General features: G+C 37.7%; 1 protein-coding gene across 1 annotated transcript; it reads left to right on the plus strand.

Moving 5' to 3' along the window:
* LOC145472636 (uncharacterized) lies at positions 1–24,377 on the plus strand. The gene is made up of 15 exons (XM_081454968.1): positions 1–73; positions 465–823; positions 2,247–2,411; positions 3,204–3,311; positions 3,495–3,659; positions 13,945–14,112; positions 14,400–14,510; positions 14,780–14,896; positions 15,306–15,396; positions 15,794–16,168; positions 16,798–16,908; positions 17,412–17,522; positions 18,701–18,811; positions 19,194–19,285; positions 21,157–24,377. Exons 1-15 carry the CDS (start codon positions 1–3, stop codon positions 21,802–21,804), a joined length of 2,805 nt encoding a protein of 934 aa, XP_081311094.1. The 3' UTR covers positions 21,805–24,377.
* The last annotated feature ends 501 nt before the right edge of the window (positions 24,378–24,878 follow it).

Here is a 24,878-nt window from a genome sequence, read left to right on the forward strand (position 1 = left end):
ATGAGGGTGCTCCGAGGTGCTCAACTATTGGCCGTGCTTTTGGTTTTATGTAGACTTTCCTTTCTGGTTGAAGGTAAGTGCATGTTCCTTTTCTTTTCTTTTAACTTTTGTTCTTTTTGAAGGTTCGTCGTCTAAATGAAAACAGAACTGTTTTGCAGCATTTTGCCGCGAAACCCTAGAAACAGGTGTTGTTGAACGGAAAACGAAATCAAAGTGGATAAAATTTTTAACCAGTAGAAGTATTTCTTGTTACTAAATAATTCGAACCGTGAGCCCACAGATATTTTTGTGTGCTTCAATTCTGCATAGTCACAATTTATATACCCATTACTGAAAAGCCTCTATTTATTTATCTATCTGTTTAGCCTCTACTTATTTATATCAATGATTCTTTCCAGTTTATGATACGACTTTAAGCGCTATAGCTGTATTCCTTATAAATGCGCTTTTCATTTCATGCTTAGGAGAAGTACTGGTCCAAAATGGAAAGGTCAACTTCGCGGTGGCGTATCCAGACTTGATATGCTGCACGACCGCGCAATATACTCGAGCATTTTCTAGTTCTGAAAATATTCGCGTCCTTGTCTCAATCAGCCACGGGAGGGAATCTCTCAGTGTTCATGATTCAGCAGTTGTGTGGACATCAGACGTGGCACAGAGCAGTTTTCGTGTATGTTTGTTGGAATCGGGTCTTGGTAAAAATGGATCCTCTATCGTGAACTGGATTGCGCTTCGAGGCACACCCTCTGGAATGCTGGACGGGACCGCCTCCTTCAGTACATTCACCAGTGGTACAAAATGTGAAAGAGTCAACTTTCTGCAGGCATGGTTCATTATATTAGTTAGGTTACCATATCCATGAATTTTTTCCATAGTAAATAAACACAATAAGAATTCTCGCAGCGCTGAGACCTAATAGCGAGCAGGGGTCATGCATTTTATTTTTTTCGCTTTGCTGCTTGTGTATTTACTCATAGTAGATTAATAACTACGTGAGGTAAATTCGTTTTGTATTTGATTTGCTTACATTTGATAAAAATCGCCTCATCGGTTGAAAGAAAACAATTTCTAGCCAAAACAGATTGTTGTAACATAAATTAAATCATTTTCCATTATTCCCGTTCGGCGAAACATCCCTGCAAACTGTTGTGTCCATCTCGTACTAGAGTTAAGTCTATTTTGTTCATAAAGAGCTTAATCTTTTCAACACAGTAGTTACTGAAAAAAAATGCCGAGGTATTTGTTTAGTGAGGGGTTATGTACATAAAATTAACCTAACATAGTAAACGCGAGCGGGTTTCGAGCAAAACAGAACACAATCTGTTTTCATAATCAAGCACCGGCACGTATTGAACGTGTTTCAGCTTGCTTCAGTTAATTACTGCACTCTGGTCGCCTACTCATTTTCAAAAGTGTTTACAGTGTCTCTCCTCTGTTATTTTAAGACGCATTCTGAGTAGGGAGTTCTGTACATAACAAATAACACATCCTCTAACCGTTAGCGCGAGTAAACAAATTTCTATCTGTTCTTCGTGCCTGGGATTCCATCGTCGCACGAGGGTATGAACCCTTCTTCAGTAAAGTCTGCGTACAAGCCAAGTGGCTCATCAGGCCGGAACTTATCCCGGTTTCAGTAGCATGAAACGACTAGGAGTATTTCTGCACCCCCTGGATAGGATGCTAGTCCATCGCAGAGTTACCCCACAGCATTAAATTCGCCGGTATACGTACCCATTTATACACCTGGGTGGAGAGAGACACCGAGAATAAAGTGTCTTGCCCAAGAACACAACACAAGGGCTCGAGCGCGAGCCCGGTCCGCTCGCTCCGGAGTCTAGCGCACTAACCATAAGGCCACCGCGCCTCCCTTCATCAGTAACATTAGATATATGCCGATTGTTTCCGCTAAAAGGTTAGAATTGAGGAGGTTGCAACTCTGGACGTGTTAGCTTCTAAAAAAAACAATGGGTTGTTAGCCACCATAACTATACATGTACAACACTTATAATTCAGTTATGTTTTGTTTAGAAACTAAGTAATGGCATGCATTAAGTTTGACTCAACTTGAATCAATTGATTGAATGACAGGAAGACGAGCTGTAAACTGAATAAAATTAGACATTCTAATTCTTATCTTGAAAGTTCGTTCTGATAAATGTAAAATCGATCCCTGAAAGTTTTGCTTTATTGTGGTTATAAACAAGATCGAGCACAAAATAAACAAATTTCGTTGTTTTTCTTTCCAGCGCTTTTCTTCTGTTCCAAAAGTTCTCGCCACAGTACGTCACTCTGTCAGCAACAAGCCACAGGACGCTAAGAATATCTGGATAGAAGAGCTGAAGGAAGATTATTTCAGAATCTGTCTCCGAGAAGTGAAAACATTTGACGGCAAGCATCAGAATTTACTTGTGGTGAGTTTATAGGGAATCTTCTAACATCACTTTCTTACAAAAATATTCGCATAGAAAAATAAAGTAAAAAAATTATAGGGTTTGAAAATAAAACCTGTGGACAAATGCAGCAACACGTTTAGCGCAAATGGCCGCATGTTGACGGCCATATCGAAGTAGAAGTCAATTTAATCTTCTTTCCCGGCTACGACGAATACAAAAAAAAAAAAAAAAAATTAAGGAGCCACGGCAAGATGTCACGGACATACGCAGAGCCTACTAGGAAGATTACATGTAGATGACTTATTCACATATTGCCTAAGCTCAAATTAAAGCACTAGCCAAGAGTTATACGTAATGTTACGAGACTAAAATAGCTCACAATAACTTTCCATCAGCCGAAAAAAAAAAATTGAGCAATGCACGTATTAAGCTATGGACGCTGTAGTCTCATTTTCTTCAATGCCGTCTTTTTCATTCTTATCTCGAGAGTTATTTTAAATCATTTTAAAAAGTCGTGCAAAGTATGTGGCGAGTAAGAAACCCGAACGTGGTCAACAAGGGTCGCTAAGATAGCCAATCAAAACACAGAAATAATAGCCAGAGCCAGAGCCAGCCATATTGAAAAACTATATAGCTTCTCGGCGCAGTCAACAACTTTAAAATAGAATTCACTACCGAATGTTTAGTATTAAAATGCATTCTTCGTAAAAGCTATTAAAAGATATCTTACTTGAAAATGCTACTAAAAGAAACTTTAAACCATTTTTTTTTAAATTTCAAAGTGATTTAATGAATAAATCACTTTTTCAGGACTGGCTTGCCTTTGCAAAAGGAGGAGATACGCTTACATTCCAAGGAAAACTAAAGTTTAAAAATAATGGTGCTCCCCTAGCGGAAGACAACTTCGCTTTCTGTAAGGTAAAGCTATTTCATTGATAAAACTTTTCTCTGTAACATGCAAGCAATAAAACAATGAATAAGGAATCATTTTTTACTGCAGCCAGCATTGATACGGTGTCGTCCTGTCCAAAATGATAATTTCTGGGTGTGTTTGTGAGTTGTGAGTTAATTGTGCAAAATTTATTTGTGTTTTCTTGACAGGAACACAATTTCACTGAAGAGTTTTACGCCTCTCCTGTCGTCATGGTAACAGCCAATCATCTTTACGACAGCAAAAATGTACATTCTACCAAGCCTGAAAACAACGTCCTTAACACTTGGATAGAGGTAAATTGCCCATACTCTTTCCCATACAAAATGGATTATATCTAGGTCAATGAAACTCCTGTTTAGCATGACCAGGGAAGACAAAGATTTAACTTTGAATAGACTGACGACTCAAAACAGCTCCTCAAACAGTTTTGGGAAGTAAAAGACTGACAACTTTTGTTCATAGTACTGTCTATTTTCTTCGTTTCCCTTTGAATGAAAGTTGCCTGCGAATTCATGAAACTCTTAACAGTCGTGCGAGAAGCCAACCGTGATATAACATTGAAAATAATAATCTCGATTCTGGGGGACCTTCCTCATTAAAAAAAAAAAAAAAAAAAAAAAAAAAAAACATCATTAACAATCCTTTTCAAGTTAGCTTTCTCGTATCTACTAAACTGCTTAGAGTTAATTATAGTAGTTACATTTCTAGATTTGCTGATGATAAACTTGGTATATATAGTCTTGACGTAACGATCACTGGAAAAGTTGAAAATTTACAGAGTATGTAAATAACATGTAATTAACATGTAAATAACCAAAAAAAGACTGTAAAGAATAATTTACATGATTTTTCCCCTTTTACATGTTTTAGAGGTTTCATGTAAATAACATGTAAATATTTTAAGTGAAACATGTAAATGATGAAGAAAACACTGTAAATGTTTCAAAGCAAAGGGCTACGATCATGTAAATAACATGAAAACTGTTCCTGCAAATACTGTAAATAGCCTGTAAATTTATTGTGATGCAACCTGGAAACCCGTAAATAACATGTAAATTTAATACAGGGAGGGTGCCATAATACTGTAAAAAACATGTAAATAAAAAAGGGGAGGCTGTAAATAACATGGAAAATGAAAACAGGAGCCTGTAAATAACATGTAAATCGAAGAAGGGAGCCTGTAAATAACATGTAAATCGAAAAAGGAAGCCTGTAAATAACGTGTAAATCGAAAAAGGGAGTCTGTAAATAACATGGAAATCAAAAAAGGAGCCCATAAAGAACATGTAAATCGAAAAAGGGAGCCTGCCAATAACATGTAAATCAAAAAAGGGAGCCTGTAAATAACATGTAAATGGAAAAAAGGAGCCTGTAAATAACATGTAAATCGAAGATGGGAGCCTGTAAATAACATGTAAATGGAAAAAGGGAGCCTGTAAATAACATGTAAATGGAAAAAGGGAGCCTGTAAATAACATGGAAATCGAAAAAGGAAGCCTGTAAATAACATGTAAATCGAAAAAGGAAGCCTGTAAATAACGTGTAAATCGAAAAAGGGAGTCTGTAAATAACATGGAAATCAAAAAAGGAGCCCATAAAGAACATGTAAATCGAAAAAGGGAGCCTGCCAATAACATGTAAATCAAAAAAAGGGAGCCTGTAAATAACATGTAAATGGAAAAAAGGAGCCTGTAAATAACATGTAAATCGAAGATGGGAGCCTGTAAATAACATGTAAATGGAAAAAGGGAGCCTGTAAATAGCATGTAAATGGAAAAAGGGAGCCTGTAAATAACATGGAAATCGAAAAAGGGAACCTGTAAATAACATGTAAATTGAAAAGGGGAACCTGTAAATAACCTGTAAATTGAGAAATGGAGCCTGCAGATAACCTGTAAATTGAAAAAGGGAGCCTGTAAATAACCTGTAAATTGAAAAAAGGGAGCCTGTAAATAACATGGAAATCAAGAAAGGGAGGCAGAAACCCTGTACGATAAATGACTTGTAAATAACACTGGAAAAGTTGAAAATTTACATGGGCATGTCAATTTTAATTTACAGCATGTAAATATTGATTTACATTCTTTGTAAATTACAATTTACATGTTAGGGTTTTGTAAAATAAATTTACAGGAAATTTACAGCTTTTAGTACAGCATGTAAATGTTCTGTAAATAGTGATTTACATTGTTTTTGTCGACAATGATCATTTGAAGAACATGTAAAAACCTGTAAAATGTTTTACGCACTTTTACAGTATCTGCCTTTGTAAAAAACATGTAAATTGCTTTGCTAAACCATGTAAGAAACGTGCAAATAATTCAAGCGAATGCTGTAAAAAGTCTGGAAATGTTATGTTTGTAACCCTGTAAAAACCATGTAAATGAAAAAAGGGGGCCTGTAAGAAACATGTAAAAACCATGTCAATGAAAAAAGGGGGCCTGTAAGAAACATGTAAAAACCATGTCAATGAAAAAAGGGGGCCTGTAAGAAACATGTAAAAACCATGTCAATGAAAAAAGGGGGCCTGTAAGAAACATGTAAAAACCATGTCAATGAAAAAAGGGGGCCTGAAAGAAACATATAAAAACCATGTCAATGAAAAAAAGGGAGCCTGTAAGAAACATGTAAAACCCATGTCAATGAAAAAAGGGGGCCTGTAAGAAACATGTAAAAACCATGTCAATGAAAAAAGGGGGCCTGTAAGAAACATGTAAAACCCATGTCAATGAAAAAAAGGGGGCCTGTAAGAAACATGTAATAACCATGTCAATGAAAAAAGGGGGCCTGTAAGAAACATATAAAAACCATGTCAATGAAAAAAAGGGAGCCTGTAAGAAACATGTAAAACCCATGTCAATGAAAAAAGGGGGCCTGTAAGAAACATGTAAAACCCATGTCAATGAAAAAAGGGGGCCTGTAAGAAACATGTAAAAACCATGTCAATGAAAAAAGGGGGCCCGTAAGAAACATATAAAAACCATGTCAATGAAAAAAAGGGGGCCTGTAAGAAACATGTAAAAACCATGTCAATGAAAACAGGGGGCCTGTAAGAAACATGTAAAAACCATGTCAATGAAAAAAAGGGGGCCTGTAAGAAACATGTAATAACCATGTCAATGAAAAAAGGGGGCCTGTAAGAAACATATAAAAACCATGTCAATGAAAAAAAGGGGGCCTGTAAGAAACATGTAAAAACCATGTAAATGGAAAACCTAGAAGTCGCACGGGTGCAGTGGGGGGCTGTAAATAGCCTGTTAAAAACATGTAAATTAAAAAGGGGGACCTTACAAAGGCTATAAAAACAATCTAAATGAGATAATGGGGGCTTTTCGAAAAACTGTTAAGACCACCTTAATGTAAAATGGAGACTCTTAGAACAAAAAGATCTAAATTTAAGAGAAGGCCTGCCTAAACCCTGCAAAAACCATGTAACGGAAAAGTGGGCTTATTTAATATAACTCTGGTGTAACGGTTCAACCAACGGAGACTGTTGAAATGATGTAAATTCCAAGTTACCGACAGGTTCGCTATCCTCTTGTAAACGGTTGGTTGGATTTTGCAAAGAAATAAATGAAAAGTTAGCCCGGCCAGGTTAAACTTGGGGGGACGGGGGGGGGGGGGGGGAGAGAGAGGAAGAGTTGTCTCGGGTAACCGAGAACATGTAAATGGGACCTTTTAAAGGCGCGTAAAGTTAAAATGTAACACCGCCCTAAAGCTCCGTAAACCTACCGTGAAGCCTCCATTAAGGTGCCTTTTACGTTGAAGCATTTGAACTTCTCTAAAATCCAAGTGTGTGCTATAGTTTGCTTTAAATTGAAGTTGGGTTAGAAGGTATGCACCAAACTAAATCGCTGCATTGATCGACACCGCACTAAGCTGTCTTCTTGTGAACTTTCCGCGCATCCACAACGACAAAATAAAACTAGAATTGTTACTGCACATGCATGCGTCCCAAGCTTACGTCTCTAGAAAAGAGAAAAATTAATTCTCGGACACGTACGTATTTATTCATGAAGGACCATGAAAGCGTCACGTGTTGTGTGAGCTCAAGACGGAAAGAGCCCCGGTGACCGAGTTTGAACTGACGCGAGTTAGGTTAGGCAGGGAACCATAAGGGACACAGCCGGTCCAACGACCGTTTTCTCTCGAATGCTTTGAAACGCTGTTTTAGGCTATCTGGTGTACTTTCAGAGCTCTGTAGGTTAATTTTAGGTTGCGCAAAAAAACAATTTATCTGTTCGGTTATTCTAGAGGAGCTTGAGTATCTCGTACTTATTAGGGCTTTTTTGTCCATTCCCGAAAACGTTAGGACTTATCGCCTTTCCGAAAATGATAGCTGACTTTTTTTCGGTACCCAAAATGACATTTTGTTTTTTTGTTTTGTTTTGTGTTTTGTTTTTTTTTTCTTTTGGTGATTTCTACCGTTCTGTGCTTTCATTGCCGTCACTGTTATCCCAGTCCCTTTGTAAGAGCATACCAGCCTTGTGAGTGCCCGATCTCCAACAAACAGGAATCAGCGGTCTTCATGTTAGGTACCAGGTCCTCTCGGTTCTCCCGCCATGTTTGGCAGTTCGTTGGAACCTGCATCGAACTCGAGCTCTGTTTTAGGGGCCAAAATCCACTCTACCTTCGCTTCGTCATCGTGCACGGTTTCAAGGCAAGGTTTCCCCTTACCCAGAAGCTGAAGATAGCGATCACAGGCAACAACAACAGGTAAGCAAGTTTTGCATAAATTGAACAAGTAGAGTAAAGTAACGTCAAGATACGTATACATTTCGTTTTGCCTTTGGTTGTGAATGTGTCATTATCAAGGAGAAGTTACATTGCTTGTGGAATCGACTTTGTTGATGTTTACCTGCTGTGCATAAAGGGCTTTATTATCTGTTATTATCTGTTCTCGATAACCGAGTATGAGCATGCGACATTTGTTATTGGCTTATTGGCTGATGCATTCTCTTGTAAGGTTATGTTGCCCTCTGATGTGAATGCTAGTAAGCTAAAATGTAATGTGCCATCTTCAGCAGAGAAATTTCTCTTATGCTAGTGTAAGTATTCTGAAGTTACTCAAGTATCTACAGTTGTACCTACATGCAAGTTACAATATGCTACACAACTGTACATGGACATTGCACCCACTGGTGCTGATAGTAAGCTAAATGAGTTGAAATTTTCTTTCACAAAAAAAACACCACGATACTTTATAAAGAGGTATACATGTACCTCAAACTGTCATGAAAACTACACAGGACTTGAAAAAAAAAAGGAAGAGTAACTTGCCCAGGCAGGAAAATCTACTTGTCTTGGACGACACAGTATAGTCAATCGATTATTTCATAACAATCAATAGGAATTAGTCAATGATATCAGAAATCAATAAAAGAATTCGTCATGAGTAATCGATTGTGATCAAATTTTCAATAAGCATTATCAATTTTGCTGATACTAGCTTATCTTTAAAGCAACATTTAATAAGGAAGAAATGAACAAAAGATATAAAGTGAAATATGAAATCATGAATAAAATTGCATGAGAACATAACATTGTATCTTGTAAACAGAATATTTTGCTGGCATACATGTATCAGGGACTATATTTTGGGGGTCTTTGGTAGTGCCATTGAAATCTACATAAAAAAGTTACAATCAAACATTGTGTTGAGGGACACAATTTTTCTACAGTTTATGTGAACTAACAAAGAGAGGCCAACTTTCAATTGATTCTCTAATGACTGATAAATTTGGTAAAATCAAATTGATAACTTGAAACTTCTCTAGCATGTGAGTATGAATTTCTTTCAATTGATTGATAGCACTGATAACATTTACATTAATTTCGATTTATTGATTTATATCAATTTATGGATCAATTTCAATCGATTGCCTTACCCTGGGATGACCAGACAGCATTTTAGAGACCTGTTACAGCTGTACATTTTACTTGTATGAAATTGGGCTCTTACCAAATACATGCAGGTTTCATGTGTCATGCATCTGTTCATTCATCTGTAGCAGGGCAGGAAAAAAAATTGTAAGTCACTTGCCCACTGGGCCAGTCAATTTCAGTTTTCACTTGCCCCCATTTAAATATTGGTTGCCAGTGTGATGGCCAGTATGAAGTACAAATGAAGTACGCTCGGATTCCTAACTAATTCTTGCTTTCAACCTAATAATTAACTAATCTTTAGGTCTTAAGTTTTGAAATGGAATGACTGGAAATTATCATTTATCAAGCTGGCATTTTTAGTCAGACTCACAAGACTACTGAGGCTACATGGTAATTTCACTTGCCCACCGGGCCACTGAACTTCTATTTTCACTTGCCCAAGAGCAAAATTTACTTGGCTGAGGAAATCAGACCTGGTTTTTTCCTGCCCTGAGTAGATCACAGATAACACCAAAATGTGGTAAAAACAAAAAATATTCACATAACCCATTACCAGAGTGTGTCACAGAATCTGTGAATTTTTCAGGCGTGTGTTACTGATGTTCTTACCACGTTTTGATGTCTTCTGTGAGCTATTTACTGAACAGATGCGCGACAACGTAGAATCTATCTGCTTCGTAATACATAACAAAGAAACAAAAACAAACATTTATGACATCAGCTGTACCTTTGTCCACCAATAGAGCATAAGTGCGTGTAAGAAACAATCAAATTGTGCCTGCAAATAACTTGACTTATTATTTAAACATTGTTTGATAGGAGTTTGATTTATTGTGCATGAATATTACGATGTAGAAGATAGTGAACATTGAATATTTACTGCCACACATTTTGAGTTTAGTTCTTCTACATCCTCTGACATTCAGTGCCTTCCAATCAGAGATGCAAAGTTTTTGTCACACAGTAGCCACAGATGTAGATGTAAGATCTGTTTGATTGATGAATATTCAGGGCTCAAAATAATGGCCGGTCAACGGGCAATGTCTGGCCGGAATGGTGACTTGACTTCACTCGCCGGTCATGTTGACCAGTCATGTCATGTTGAGACAGTCACGTTGTTCATTCTTGAATAAACAATCAAATCCCCAACTGTAAATCTGAGAGTTTTAAATCTCTTTTTTATTATGACCTCTAATGAAAACATACACCAATGCATACATGTATCTGTTCGAACGGCTAAAGACCATTCGCTTGCTGTTTGTCATGCGTTCAAGATCAATAGGAATGCCATTTGAGTGACTGGGGTTGAGTCTGTTCAGAAAAATATTAAGCCAATTTTTAAATGGTCTAGCAGTGACTGGAACAAACAAACTCTATTTGTGGGTTTAATTTGGCTCACATTACATGTACTTGATTTTTGCATAAATATCCTGACTGGTCAGAAATGAGACGTGACAGAGCTAAAATTACTTTGGCCAGTCAACATGACCGGCTACAGTCCGATTTCAAAGGTCACAGTATAAACTGGAATGATAACAAACAAAATAATAACTCCAATGTAAAATTCACTGATTGATATCATACACAGAATTTGCTGATTCATACTAAGACATAACTTATCTTATTTAACGAAATGTTTTATGTTACTTGTAGGATGAAGTAAAATTGAGAGTGGTCAATACATGCATTCTCCTTAGCATTGATGCTTGATCAGGAAAAAATCAGCCACTGAGAAGTCTACAGTACTTATGACTCTATAAGGGGTCCAAGGCCCATTTCTTGAAGGCCCTGGAAACTTTTCGGGCCCACAAAGCCATCTTTAATTGAGCTGTGTCTAAAAACTAAGAGCTCTATATGCCTGAAACTTCTTGTGTGAAGGAAACCTCTGTTCATATTGAGAATAAGCGATTAAAACAGCTCTGTAAGCATAAGATTTCAGATTTTGGTATGGCTTTCTGGGTGCGAAAACTTTTTGGAACCTTTGAGAAATGGGCCCCTGGTGCATTACAGTCTAACATGGTGACCTTCAACACTTTGATATGCTCTGGCAGCTTTCTGGTTTAAATTCAACCACTTTAAACATTATTTTTTAATGCTTTGAAGTATCACCTACACTGTACCTGTGTTAGTGAATTAGCATCAAATTTAAATATCTCAGATTGCTAGGTTGATACTTATTGTTCAATACAGCAGCTATAAGATTTCATCATAAAAAGAAAAGGCTATGTTTACATACATGTAGTACCAGAACAATAATTTATTAACTTATGATGTGTTATGGGTACTATGGTACTAGATAGGCCTTTCAATTTCAACAGGCCCCTATGAATTTTTTTTTTACAGTACAGTTTTTTTATCACAAAAAGAAAAAGTAAAATTTTGAATATTGTTTACAGTGAATGTTTTGTCAGGGGTCCAAAATGTTTGTACTGTTTGGATTCCGTACAGTTTTGGAAAAAGAAGGAAACTGTGACTTTGTAAACATAGCCTAAAAGATGTCAGAAGCCTTGTTTTATGTTATGCAATGTAGTATTCCTTTGGCATGAATGTTTTTATGATGAATTTAAAATGTCAACCTCTATCTTGTGGTAAATGTTTTTTCTCCCTATTTTCTGTTATTTCAAAGGAACAATTCACTCTATGAAAAAAGTTGATCAATACTTCACACTTACATTTTCATAATAAGGTAAAGGTAAAGTCTGCATACAAGCCACATGGCCCAACAGGCTGGAGCTTATCCTGCTTTCTGTAGCAGGAAACGACTAGGACTATTTCTGCTCCCCCTGGATGAGATGCCAGTCCATTGTAGGGTTACCCCACCATTAAATTCGCTGCTACCCACTTATACACCTGGGTGGAGAGGCACTGAGAGTAAAGTGTGTTGCTCAACAACACAACAGAACATACCTGCCTAGAGCTTGAACCCGGATCACTCGATCAGGAGTTGAGCGTACTACAGTGTACATGTAACTACGAGGCCATCATGCCTCCCCCATTTCTCATTATTAAGGCCAATTTAATCCTACATTAATTACTTAGTAAGAAAAAACAGTTTATTCATTCATTTTATGACAAAGGTATTATCATTATGTTGCATTTGACTTTGTGGATTTAGTATATATTTAAAACAGGTATCCATTCGCAAACAATTTTAATTTAGTAATACACCTAAATTGCAAAATTTTCACTAGTTGTAGCTGACAACAGTATAGTTCTTAATCATTTTATTATTTATGAATTAAATAGGGCTCAATATGACATGGTTTCGCACAATCTTGAAAAGGTCTTGAATTTTAGTAGTCTTCTCGAAAAGTGCTTGAATTCGGTTAAAGGAGCTCAGTCATGGTATTTTAAAATATTTTGGCCATGCACAAAATTACGTTTAAGTCGTCTTGTTATGGATAGATAGAAAAGAAAACATGTTTTATTTGTTGCAATGTATACATTGTAAACCTTATTCATGGCATATAAAAACTATTTGAATTTTACTGAGTTTGTTCTGATTGCAATAAATTTCTGATTCTGTATAAATTTGCATATTTTCTACTATTATAATTAAGGTCAACAGTACAACAGTACATTCCATACATTTTTCTTCAAGTTATTAATTAAAAAAGTGACTTATTTCGGGGAACTTGGCTATCTGAACAGTTCATGTCTTAGAAAAAGTATTATTTTAATGTTTAAGAGTTCCTCGAGGGATAAATTCATGCTTTTGTAGCAAAACTCAGTGACAGATGTTTCTGTTAGTTTCCGGCCGCCATGTTGGTGCCCATACGGATGGGCACCAGCATGGCGTCTCCATACAAATCTCTATAAATTTGGGTAAAAAATTTCTCCGCATATCTCGCATAAGAAAAATTGCTGTGACCAGAATTTTGGGGAGAGTCTTTGCATATTTACCTTCTTTCATTTCCCAGATTCTGGACTTTATCTATCCACCGGTTTTGATTTTTATTTTGATCTATTTTGAATTGCGTGACACTGAAAACCAGCAATTAATCACAATAACACCATTTTCTGGTTTCTATACATTGATTTGACAAGAAAAATTCTTTTTCAATTACCCTTATCCAGCAAGGTTATTAATAGCATTTTTTAAAATTATCTGTACAACTTAATTTAAGGACATAAGCGTCGATTGATTTAGAATCTGTCTTCATAACTCAATAGCGAAGGGCGCGAGTGACGTCATAACTCAGACAAACTCAGACAAACTCGAACAATCAAAATGGAATGGTGGAAGATTTGACGCTTTTTCAAGCACGTAAGCAAGTGTTCATAAAACAATTTTTCAAACGTAAAATTTGGCTTTCGCTTTCCTCGTGTTTCTCTCAGAAAACGCCTATGTTGTCTGACTCTCGCAGGATTCCAATAATTTACATTCTATTTTTAGACTTCGCGCGCTTCGTTATTCATTTTAATCGACCCATAGCCAATGCTGATCTTCATGTCGTTGTAACTGAGTATGACGTTGACTCAACCTTTTTCATTAGTTAGTGTTGTACAATTTTCTTGAGCACGTTACTGAGAATTTGTAGATGGTATGAAAAATGACAATGCAGGTGCCTGTTGTTTGACATCTTTCAGATTTTATGCTGTAGGTATATTACTTTTGTAAAGGTTGTGATCTCAACGTATGCAATGATAATACAACGTATAGAGCTATGAACATTTTTCACTGATAAGATTTTTCTTTATTTCAAACTTGGTGTTGTTTATATCCTCCAGAAAAAGTTTAAATCAGTGCCCACTGTGCTTGTATCAGCGGAACATGAAAGGCGTGGTGTAAAGCACGATGCCTCCTCTGTGTGGGTAGAAGATTTGACAACAACGTCTTTCAAGATCTGCATTAGAGAATTACAGAACTTTGATGGAGCTCACCAAAACATCCATGTTGTAAGCTATTTCAACAATTTCTGATTTTGACACTGCAGTTTATATCTCAGTGCGAGTTACATATTTTTAAAGGATATAAAAATCACCCGGTCGATCCGTTCCACAAACCAACAAAAATAGCTTGCATTTCATACATCTTCATAAAACGTGATTACTCGTCACAACAAATCAAGATAGTACGTAAAAGAAAATTAAGTAGACCACAGTTCCTTAAGGCTTTTTTATAGGCTGGTTTTCTCGCATGACGATTACAGCCTTAAAGCAGAAAACTGCTTGTTTTTTAAAAGGAGTGGCTGGCATTTGGAGAGCTTCATCGACCTCTGTTCAGAGAACATGGGTCTCTACACTTCGTCAGCGGAAACAGCTTATCCAAAGAATTCAACTACGCTTTCTGTCAGGTATCTACCACTGAACCTCATTGCTGACTTCTGTTGTTTAAATAAAATTCTCTCTACATCTTCCTGTCTATCTGTTAATAACATTGTCTGTCTGTCTGTCCGCCTATCTACCTGCCTGTCCGTCTGCCTGTCTTTCTGTCTGTCTCTGGCTGGTGGTCTGTCTGTTTCATATCTTTCAAGACATGTTCCATTTAAAATATACATATATATACAAACGATTTATTTTCATTTGTATTATTTTAATTTGCTCTGTTCCTCTCTTTCATTAGGATGTTGTTTTTACGAAGCATTACAACGACTCTCCAGTAGTGTTAGTGACTGCAAATCATTCAACAAGCGGGGGAAACCTTAATCCTCTCTACAACTCCATCTCAGCTTGGGTAGAGGTAAGATGTCCACCTAGGGGCATTGGGACTCGCTCCGAAAAATGAGAGTGAAGACAAAAACAAAAAAAGCGGGGTACAAGTCTACTTAATTTCTCTAAGGAAGCAAACAGTTATCGGATTGCTCAACAATTTCGGGGTATTGTGTTTAAACGTCAGAAACACATGGTTAGTTCAAACACAAAAACAAGTAATGAAATGCAGGGTCTTGAGAGTGGCATGGAATGAAATAATGGTACATTTCTTGCGAATATGTACAAAAGAATGGTTCCTTTTTGCTGTTACTGCAAAGTGCCAACACATTGTAAAATCCTGTAATTATAACCCGTGATTCTTAATAATTAGGACGTTATTCAGTACATTTTGTTACTATACAGGGTGTTTTATTGACTTTCTCTTATCTCCTTTGCAGTATATAAACAAGACTGGATTTAGAGCATGTGTGAAGGAGTTGTTTGTGAACCAGCATGATCCTCTGTCAATCCCATATGCAGTTATGCCAGGTAAGACGTAAAAAAGAGATATCTAGCACTATTTAAGCATACAATTTGACCCAGCCTGTCATACATCAACTGAAACGGGTACAACTACAAGTAGCAATCCGAAAAGATCTCTTTTTTTGCAAAGACGTGGATGACGTTTCAGTAAGGAGATTTCGGTTTGAAGCTTAAGCAGAACAATGTGCGCAGTTCGGATATTTATTTCAGACTCTCAACAAGGAAAATTTCTTTTTGATGTAGGGTCATATTTCGCTTTTATTCACAGCATGGTTATGGTCTTTACGCTGAAGTAGTTGTCCATAGCTAGGCTAATTAGCAGGATTCACTTTGCAATACATTCAAGACGCCTTTAACATGACATTTCTTTATCTTACTTATCCCTTTTATCCTGGCACAAAAGATGTGTGTGAACCGGGCTGGACTTTCTACAACGGCTCCTGTTACTACAGCAGTGAAACTTGTGAGACATGGTCTAACGCAAGTACCATCTGCAGAAGTATGGGAGCAAATCTACCCGCGATTGAAAGTCAGGAGGAGAACGTGTACATTCAGCACAGACATCATGGAGATAAGGCTTGGATTGGTTTGAATGACATTGCCACAGAAGGGCTCTTCACCTGGGTGGATGGCAGTCGTGATAAATTCCGCTTCTGGGCCGCGAAACAACCAAACGACTTTAGGGGGGAGGACTGTGTACACACTCTTGGTGCTAGGCATGGATACACGTGGAATGACGTGGACTGTTCTACATGTCATCAGTATACTTGCAAGAAAGGTTGGAAACAACTACTTCTGTTTCCCCCGTTGACTAATTTCCTGTTTATTTGACTTTTCTGCCTGAAAAAAAACACCTTGACTTTCCCTCCAGCAAATTGAATTTTAACTAAATTGTAAATGCACGAATGTTTCATTTTAAGGAGTATTTCTTACAGCAAGAAGAGTGACAACTGTCTCGATAATGTCAATAAAATTATAATTACAACGATAATAATGATTATCTAATGATAAAAATGATAATAACAACGTCAAACGCAGTGTTTAAAGAACAGTTTACTGATGACTTCTCTGAGACAGCTTTGCTTTTAATCTAGTGTTCTTTCAAGTAAGCCCTTAGACTATTGTATTTAGTCAAGGTAATGTTCCAAGCTTTCAACGATTTACGGCATCATCAGCGTTTGAAAAGATTTCGATTTCGTTGTTCAGCTATATATCCCACTCGAAAGAACACTTCCTTATCTATCATGCTACTGAGGGACAACACTGAAAGCTTCACATTTTTAAAAAGGGTAAACATAAGAAGTAATTGAAGATTAATTATCTTGTTTCTTGTTCCGTGAAATAAATGAAATTGAATTTAGGTTATCTTTATCTCCTATGGTTTTGATTCACGTGTTTTATCTCCAGATTATGATGAGTGTACCAGTTCGCCGTGTTTGAATGGAGGAACCTGTGTAAACGGTAAAAGAAATTTCAATTGTATCTGCCCTGGAACTCATAAAGGGAGGATATGCAAAGGTAATTTGCCGATAAGTCCAATCTTTTACAAAATTGTAGATTAAACTCAAGTTACATGCCGATTGGGTAAATGTATGAACGAATGGATGGATGGACGAACGAACGAACGAACGAACGAACGAACGAACGAACGAACGAACGAACGAACGAACGAACGAACGAACGAACGAACGGAAGAAAGAACGAAAGAACGAAAGAGAGAAAGAACGAACGAACGACTGAATCATATATCGTATTCTGTCGAGGCCTCCACGTTCCGTGTCACTTTGTTTTTGTCATTACAGACTGGTTATAATAGATGAGTTAGGAAATATGATAGGAACAATTCAAAATATATAAGCATTTTTTAAACATGGAATGATTAAGAAAATGCCATCACTTTAAATAATATTCACTGTGAATTTTCTCGATTTGGAATATGGGCTGCAAAATTAAAACGTTTTCAAACCAAATTCAGGGCGAAAAATTACTTTAACGGATTACAGGATATTCCTCTGTTGCAGAGTTTGATGAATGTTCCAGTAGTCCCTGTCTGAACGGAGGAACTTGTACTGATGGAGTTAATAACTACACTTGTTCCTGCCCCTCACCATATTTTGGAAATCAGTGTCAAGGTAATTGTAACAGCATGTTTCTGCCAGAATACTATGAAGCAAATTGAACCCTGTTCGGGTCGGGAGGTGAGGGGATTGGCTGTTGAGGCCTTCACCCTATAGCTCTTAGGGTACATCAAAGCTGTGATGATGAAACTGGAAGAATTAAGAGCACGTTCAAAGGTGTTTCTTTTTGGATACTTTTAAACACAGAATGATAACTTATGTCACCACGTCCAAACAACTACCATTTTAGAACCCCCATCTTCGATTTCGTGAGTTTTCGCGAAATGTCCGAAAACCGCCTAAACGGGCGAAATGCCTGCCTAAGTTGCGTGAGTTTCCTATTGGGCCCTCGCTGCTATTTTGACATATCAATAACTTCCTGTGAACCAGATCTTAAATACATCCCCTTCGTGGGCTCATGTAATTTTCTTTTTAAATAATGAGTCAGCGGTCTGGAAGTTTTTCTTGTTTTTAATTATGGTCTGCAAGTTGCCGTAGTCGATTGTGGTTTTCCCTTATCTCAGAGGTATCGAGAACGCTTTGCGTTTAATCATTTTGCCGAGTATATTTCTATTAAAAGGCCTCATTAAAACCGTTTTAATTTTCTGGAGCTTAACATGACTTTAGGTAACTCTTGAATTCAGTCTCAACTGCAAAGATGTCTAAGCTATCGATTAATTCGGTTCTATACTATACGCATGGGCCTTGTTGAATGCTAAATGATTTTCAAATTTTCAGCATTACGGCGGCCGACAAGTTGGCGAAGTGGTAGGGTTTTGAACTTGGGTAAATTCCACTCCTGACGTGGGCATAAATTTTTCTTCTTCTCCTCCCCTTTTTTAAGGTTGCCTTCTGTGTACATCATTTCGCTCACTGTATGTCGTACATTTCCAGTATTTAATCGTGCCGTATTTTACTTTATTGGTTCCCTGCCTTTATGTAAGGTGCACGTCGTTTGAGAATTTGCGCGATTCGTCGATTTCAGGATTATCAAAGTTTGAGAGTACCCGAGTTACGTCAATAAAGTTTACGACTGATCAACTGAGAGGTCGTGTGACAAACCGCATTTATCCGCAGCTATCTAATTATTTGTTAAATGCAGTGGAAATCACTTATAAGTATAGTTCTAGTATTAGAAGTTCTAACAAAGACAAAAACAAACAAAAGGCAATCTCCTGAACTTCTATTAACAGAAAGAGATGAATGTAAGTCTAGTCCATGTCTGAACGGTGAAACTTGCGTTGATGGAGTCTACAATTTTACCTGTGTTTGTCAGAGCGCGTTCAGTGGAAAACGCTGTGAAGGTACTGTTACTTTGGTTTAGCCATTTTCTCAACACTTTTGAAAATTGAAGAAAATCTCACAATAAAAATTTCGTGAGGTAGAATAATACCACGATTGGAAGAGCTTTAAAAGAATTGCAATCTACAAACTTAAAAAAAGTTGACCATTTTATTTTTTTTTCAAGTTGGGCGGTCCGAGACGTTCCTCCTTTAAGGTTACCAGTTACCCTGAATCATGCAAAAGAAGTTATAAAGCTTTATTAGGCACTGACAAGGCCACTCTAGTGCCTCAGCTGTTTTTTTCTTCAAAAAATATTTTTCAAGGATTCAAGTTCCAACAAGATTTTAAGTCATCACAAAGCAATGATGAAACTCGCACTAACAATGTCATTTGTCAATGAAGGTATCGCCAGAATATCATGTAAAGATCTACTGGACGCCGGGAACACCGCGAGTGGATCGTACTCTCTGAAAGTCAATGGCAATTCATTTCAGGTAGGATTCCACGCTTTTTATATGACAACTTAATCTATCTGATATAGAGGGAGGTTTTCATTATGCATAAAACGGACTGTCTATCAATTCTCACACTAGGCTAGCTTTCCCCAGCACCATAACTTCGTATCATCCCTCGTCACATTCGAGCATGATTTGGGGTCATTTTTACCGATATATAATTTAAAATCATATATGTATCTGGCTGGAGGAGATCTCGTAGATCGCATGTGACTACCATAGCTTTCGAGACTGAGAGCCTGTTAAAACGTGAAAATCAAGAAGTGTTTAAAAATGAAAAAGAGAATTAAAGAGTATATTATTTTGCCCGTGTTTTCAAATAAAAAATCACTTGAAAACTGCTACTATTAACCTCGATTTCGCTGAATTTATACTGAATTTATGAAAACCGTGTTAAGACTTTGCATCAAAAGAGCTGGCGTGTTTTTGGAAAATCGATCAGACAGTCTGGATTCGCAAGAACATAGCCGCAGAATTTGACTTGTCACTGATAATCTTGATGAAATTCTGTCCTAGAGCTAGCTTTCCACAAGGCTTATTGGAGCTCAAATAAAAGGAAATAACTTTATCTCCGGTATGCCGTTTGACGCAAGAAAGACTAAATTCACCGTCTTTTCGTTGAATCACGAATTGTACAATTTAATTAACAGTGCTTTTAACATGAACCAACACGAAAGTACAGATATCAAAACCGCGACGGAGAGCTGATCTATAGCTTTCTTAAGGCCTGCATCGTCCTAAATGGACTGAACAAGAGCTTCCTACATCGCGAATCGATTGAACTTCAAAAAAACTAGGCACTCAACATGTTGTCGTTACGTCAATTATCGACCGGAAGCCACGCAAATAAATTTCTTTCGCGCTGGCGAATCACAGACAATTCCGATAGTTAGCTAGGCCGAGAACGCCTAAAATTGATAAAACAAGGAAATTCTACTCACGATCAGCGTTTGACCTAATGTTCTTCACTCCGTTCGTAGCCATGTTTACTCGCAGATAGCAATATCCCGGATCTACTTGAATTTTATTGAGCGGGAAATGACATATCCAGACTTCAACAGCTTTTTTGCTAAGTCTTTAGCGACATAACGTTCAGAGCAAATAACGTGAACAGCAGCTAGAAATGTCTAGTCCATTGCACGTCTATGCCCTAAATTGATGTGACTAAAGCTATTGGCTGTCTAAAGCCGGCAAGCGCAATATTGTCGCCACCGTTCAGTTTCTCTTCCAGGCAATTTTCTTCAAACTCTTCAATTCACTGCTTCGAGACTTGTAAGAATAAGGTCCACTTTTGTACCAAGTTTGTGAGTCATTTTCACGTGCTCCGGCATTTTATCCCCTGAAGGTCACGCTAAGTCAACGTTCAAAGGCTCATCTCTGGCCCTTTTTTCTTCCGGAGATCTTATTCGTTGTCGGAGGTACTTGAATTGCTTTCACGCTTTTTCTTTCTTTAAAAAGGAAAAGCGCGAAAGCAGTTCAAAGTAGCAATTTAAAGTAGCATCGGACAAAAAGCGTTAAAAAGAACTATTGGAAATGCGGAGAGCTTCAGAAATATGACTATCCGCCCAGCGTCCCTCGACCCAGTCCGAATAATCGTATTATTTTCAATCATGTGTAAGATACAAGTGTTTTCTTCATGGCGCGCAAGGAAAGGCTGATTTCCCTATAATCGTTACAGTACGACGAGGTCATGGATCAAACATCAAGGCACTGAATTCCGTCATATTTTCAGATCATCGCAACGATGGCTGCTATCTTTAGAGAGTGCTGATGATACATAGTCCCCGAAAATCTTGCTATCGCACGCAAAACCGGAATCTTGAGTAGTTGTTTGGTTTTATTTTCGTCAGGTTTATTGCGACATGTCAGCAAACGCAGGTGGATGGACTCTTATTGCTCGGTTTTCAAACGCTGATGCAAAAAACTGGATGCGAGATGATGCTTACTGGTGGTATGACATCCAAACTTCACAGGGGTCCCCTATAAGCACGTCAAGTAACTATGACATGATATCTGAAGCATTTTGGAGAGTTAAAGGAAGTGAGATTAAAATCACACGCAGCGATGATAGCTCAAACTCTGCTCTCCTTCGTACATATACCAACTGCCTTAGTGGAAACACTTTCAGGGGATATTTGTCCAGTTATGGTAAATTTACTTACCGTAAGGTTTGGTCAGACGATCGATGTCTTGGAAGCTGTCCAGTGTATTATGGAGGCTCGTATAGCTCTACAGTTGGCTTCAATCAAGCAGGTTGTAGCAGCAATATTAAGGGAAGCCACCTCATTGGTTTCTGGTGTCAATGGAGTACAGGTGATGGTTCAGTGATGATGATTGGAGGAGGAGGAAGTGGATGTAACCGAGCAGATCACGGTATCGGGCTCACCGAGAATAACTATGGAGCTTTTGAAGAATGGGCTGATTCAGGAGAGAGTGATTTTGGAGACGATGCCTCCGAATCCTCTTCATCTTACTCCTTGAATTTGTGGATTCGTTAAAAATAAGAACACAGCAAAGTATTTCTCTTTCTAAATAGATCAAATGTCAAACATTTATACAATCAATAAGCCAAGCAATATTCTAAAAGTGATTTCTCAGTTCTTGATTGCCTATTAAATGACCTCTGTTTTTTTTTTTTTTTTTCAAAAGTTCTGAGTTGCAATTTTTTAACGGCCAACTGATTTTTTCTTTTTTTATCGGATTGAATTTTCCCTCTAGAACATTTTTATCTGGTTATCAGTACTGAAGCATAAGAGAGAGCTTTACTACGAGAATTTATAAGTTAGGAAGTAATTGGTTAGATAAGGCCTTTTTGTATTTTCGGTATTGGACTGGAACAACCTTGAAAGGGAGGCTCATGCAGGGAAATATCATTAAAAAGTAATGGATGTTATCTGCGTTTGGAAGCTTTCAAGTGTATTATGGAAGCTCGTGTAGCTCTACAGTAGGCTTCAATCAAGCAGATTGTATCAGCAATATTCAGGGAAGCCACCTCATTGGTTTCTGGTGTCAATGGAATACATGTACAGGTGATGGTTCGGTGATGATGATTGGAGGAGGAGGAAGTGGATGTAACCGAGCAGATTACGGTATCGGGCTTACCGAGAATAACTTGCGAGGGAGGCTCATGTGGGGAAATATCATTAAAAAAGAGATGAATGTTATCTGCGTTTGAAAAGATTCGCCGCATTAGCCTCATTTGCAAGCTAGTTCCAGCCCAATACCGAGAATACGAATATGGCCTATTCACGCGGCAATTGCTAGTCTTAAACTCTTTATCAGCTCCTCAGACTCTGTTCCTGGCTAAATGTCGACAAAAAACTGTATCGTCATGTATTTTTTTTGTTTTTGTTTTTGTTTTTGTTGATGAAAATTACGTATAGTTTATGCTAGAAACAGATTTAACGTAACTTTACATCAGTGTTCTAAATGCATTGTAAACCAATTGCATGTTCTCACGGCCGATCAGCTTTCAATCATTTGAATTAGTTTCCGCATTCTTGGCAGTTCGACGTGTGAACCTCTATATTATTTCAAGCTGGTTTGGGCTTCAACGTGTGTCAAAATTAGTCACTGTAAAAACATCGTTCATATCTTGTTTGGTTTCAATTTCTCGATATTTAGCGACTGTTGTGCTTTTGCGTTTTTACCCGAGACCAATTCGCATTCCTGGTGATACTAATACTACTAAAACTTTGTCACGTATTTATCACAACCGCATTTATCGCATAAACGAGACAAATTTCAAGTGCCGAGCTACTTAAGTTTGTTAGTGCTTGCTAGACTTCAGCTCTGTATAGATTCGGGGAACATGACTTGTACAAGTTGATGGCGAATCCTGGTCTTCCTCGCAGATCAGACCGGACTGAAAGTGGGCTTTTCGTCTCAAGTTTGTTAAGCATCTGACATTTTTAAGTGCACAAGCCAAAGGCACTTGTTGCCCTGACTGTATGTGGAGGTAAAAAAGGAGAGGGATTTACTGTACTTAAAAAGGCTGTTTATTGTTATATAGCGCTTTAGTCAGAATTATACTCCTTGCATTTCAATTCTATATCTAAAGGCTCTTCCCTTGGCTCCAAACTATATTATAATCATTGATTTATATTTTTAATTGCGTGTATAAAGTGATGGATACAAAAGCTTACCAGGCACAATTTAGGTACTTTTAAGTATTAAAATACCAGATATTTTAGTTCAGTTTTAAGTACTTTTAAGCAAACGCAGAGGCTCCATTAACTGACCACTGTAACAGTCTTTGACCTAATTGAGAGAAAACCGGATGATTCCTGCGACATTACAATGTCAAGCAGTTTTCTTTCACTTTTGATGGTTTTGTGGACACAATTGTATCTGACATAGTTTGCAGTATTTAGTGTTTTCCTATAACTTGTCAGTAAATTGAGTAATATAATGTAATAGTTGCTACTGTAGAAAATAAGTGTGGGCTTTTTCGCAATTTTCCTGTCTATTGTTCCTTAGTCCTCTGATGTTTTAATTATAAAGCAAGTTTTTTTCTTCATCTCAGTCGGTAATAGCATGGTCCCATTGAATTGGCAAAGATTGGTGCTGGATATACAGGACATAGCTAAAATTCCCTTTCTTTTAACGTTACGACGGCGACGCCGAGGACGACGCCTCGTCAAAAATGAATTTATATTTTACCAGCGAAATTCGCAATTGTCTAGATCTGTTCAGTGCGCCAATGGCTCTAAAATCGTGCTCGGGCTAAATATGCAATGACAGCGTTCAATTCCAAATAGAAATCAGTACAATAAAAATAGCCGTCGTTTTTCGCGTTCCTCAGACTGCGCAGAACTTAGTCATGTCACGGTGTTGTTTTGCAGAGGGCGGCATGAGTAAAATTCGGGTGGATAGCTATAATACCAGTTGATGGTATCATGATATGATTGGTTAAATCGCTGATTGTTGACATCTTTGCGGTAAATATTTGACAGGTCTTTGTAAAATGCAGCTGACGGCCCCACACGACTCCTACAGTTCGTGACAATTGTGCATTTGCCGTTCTGTTTTAATTTTCGGTCTCTCGACCTTTCGTTATTTCACAAGTGATTCTCAATGGTACTTTAATTTGCGCTCTGTTATGAGGAGGAATTTTAAGTAGAAGCCAGTAGAGTGGAGCCGCTTGGCTGTGCTTTAGCATGGCTTCCGGACTTTCCGCTGTTATTTGCATGTCGCATCGCAGAGTTTGAAACCTCTATCATGTGCTTATAATTTCTTTAGGCACATTTGAGTATTGCAATATGTTTTAAGCCCTCTAAGTATTGACTCTGGAGAGACAAAGTTTGAAATATTCCGTGAACATATTACTTACACTCTATATCATTATGAAGCCGGGCCCGCCGGCTATCTTTAAAGTGCCACTGAAACGAAATTTTCGTATGTGAGATTTTTGCTTAGTAATAAAGTTTCAACCTTACTTGGAAACACTGCAGACTTTTTTTCGCATACGGTAAGCGAAAACTGCTTTTTCAGCCATTCGAAATTGGCTGGTTAAGCCCAAAATTGGCGGCCACCTTGGCGCGGCCAAAACAGCCTAGTGACGTCACTGGTT

This window comes from Orbicella franksi, chromosome 2 (assembly GCF_964199315.1).
Source record: "Orbicella franksi chromosome 2, jaOrbFran1.1, whole genome shotgun sequence".
NCBI lineage: Eukaryota > Metazoa > Cnidaria > Anthozoa > Scleractinia > Merulinidae > Orbicella > Orbicella franksi.

What these genes read in the sequence shown, in the direction of transcription:
- LOC145472636 (XM_081454968.1), top strand. Translation starts at nt 1, where the DNA reads ATGAGGGTGCTCCGAGGTGCTCAACTATTGGCCGTGCTTTTGGTTTTA. An exon ending in TCCCATACAAAATGGATTAT is followed by an intron (nt 3,660 to 13,944) that starts ATCTAGGTCAAT and finishes TATATCCTCCAG; the next exon opens with AAAAAGTTTAAATCAGTGCC. An exon ending in TCAATGGCAATTCATTTCAG is followed by an intron (nt 19,286 to 21,156) that starts GTAGGATTCCAC and finishes TATTTTCGTCAG; the next exon opens with GTTTATTGCGACATGTCAGC.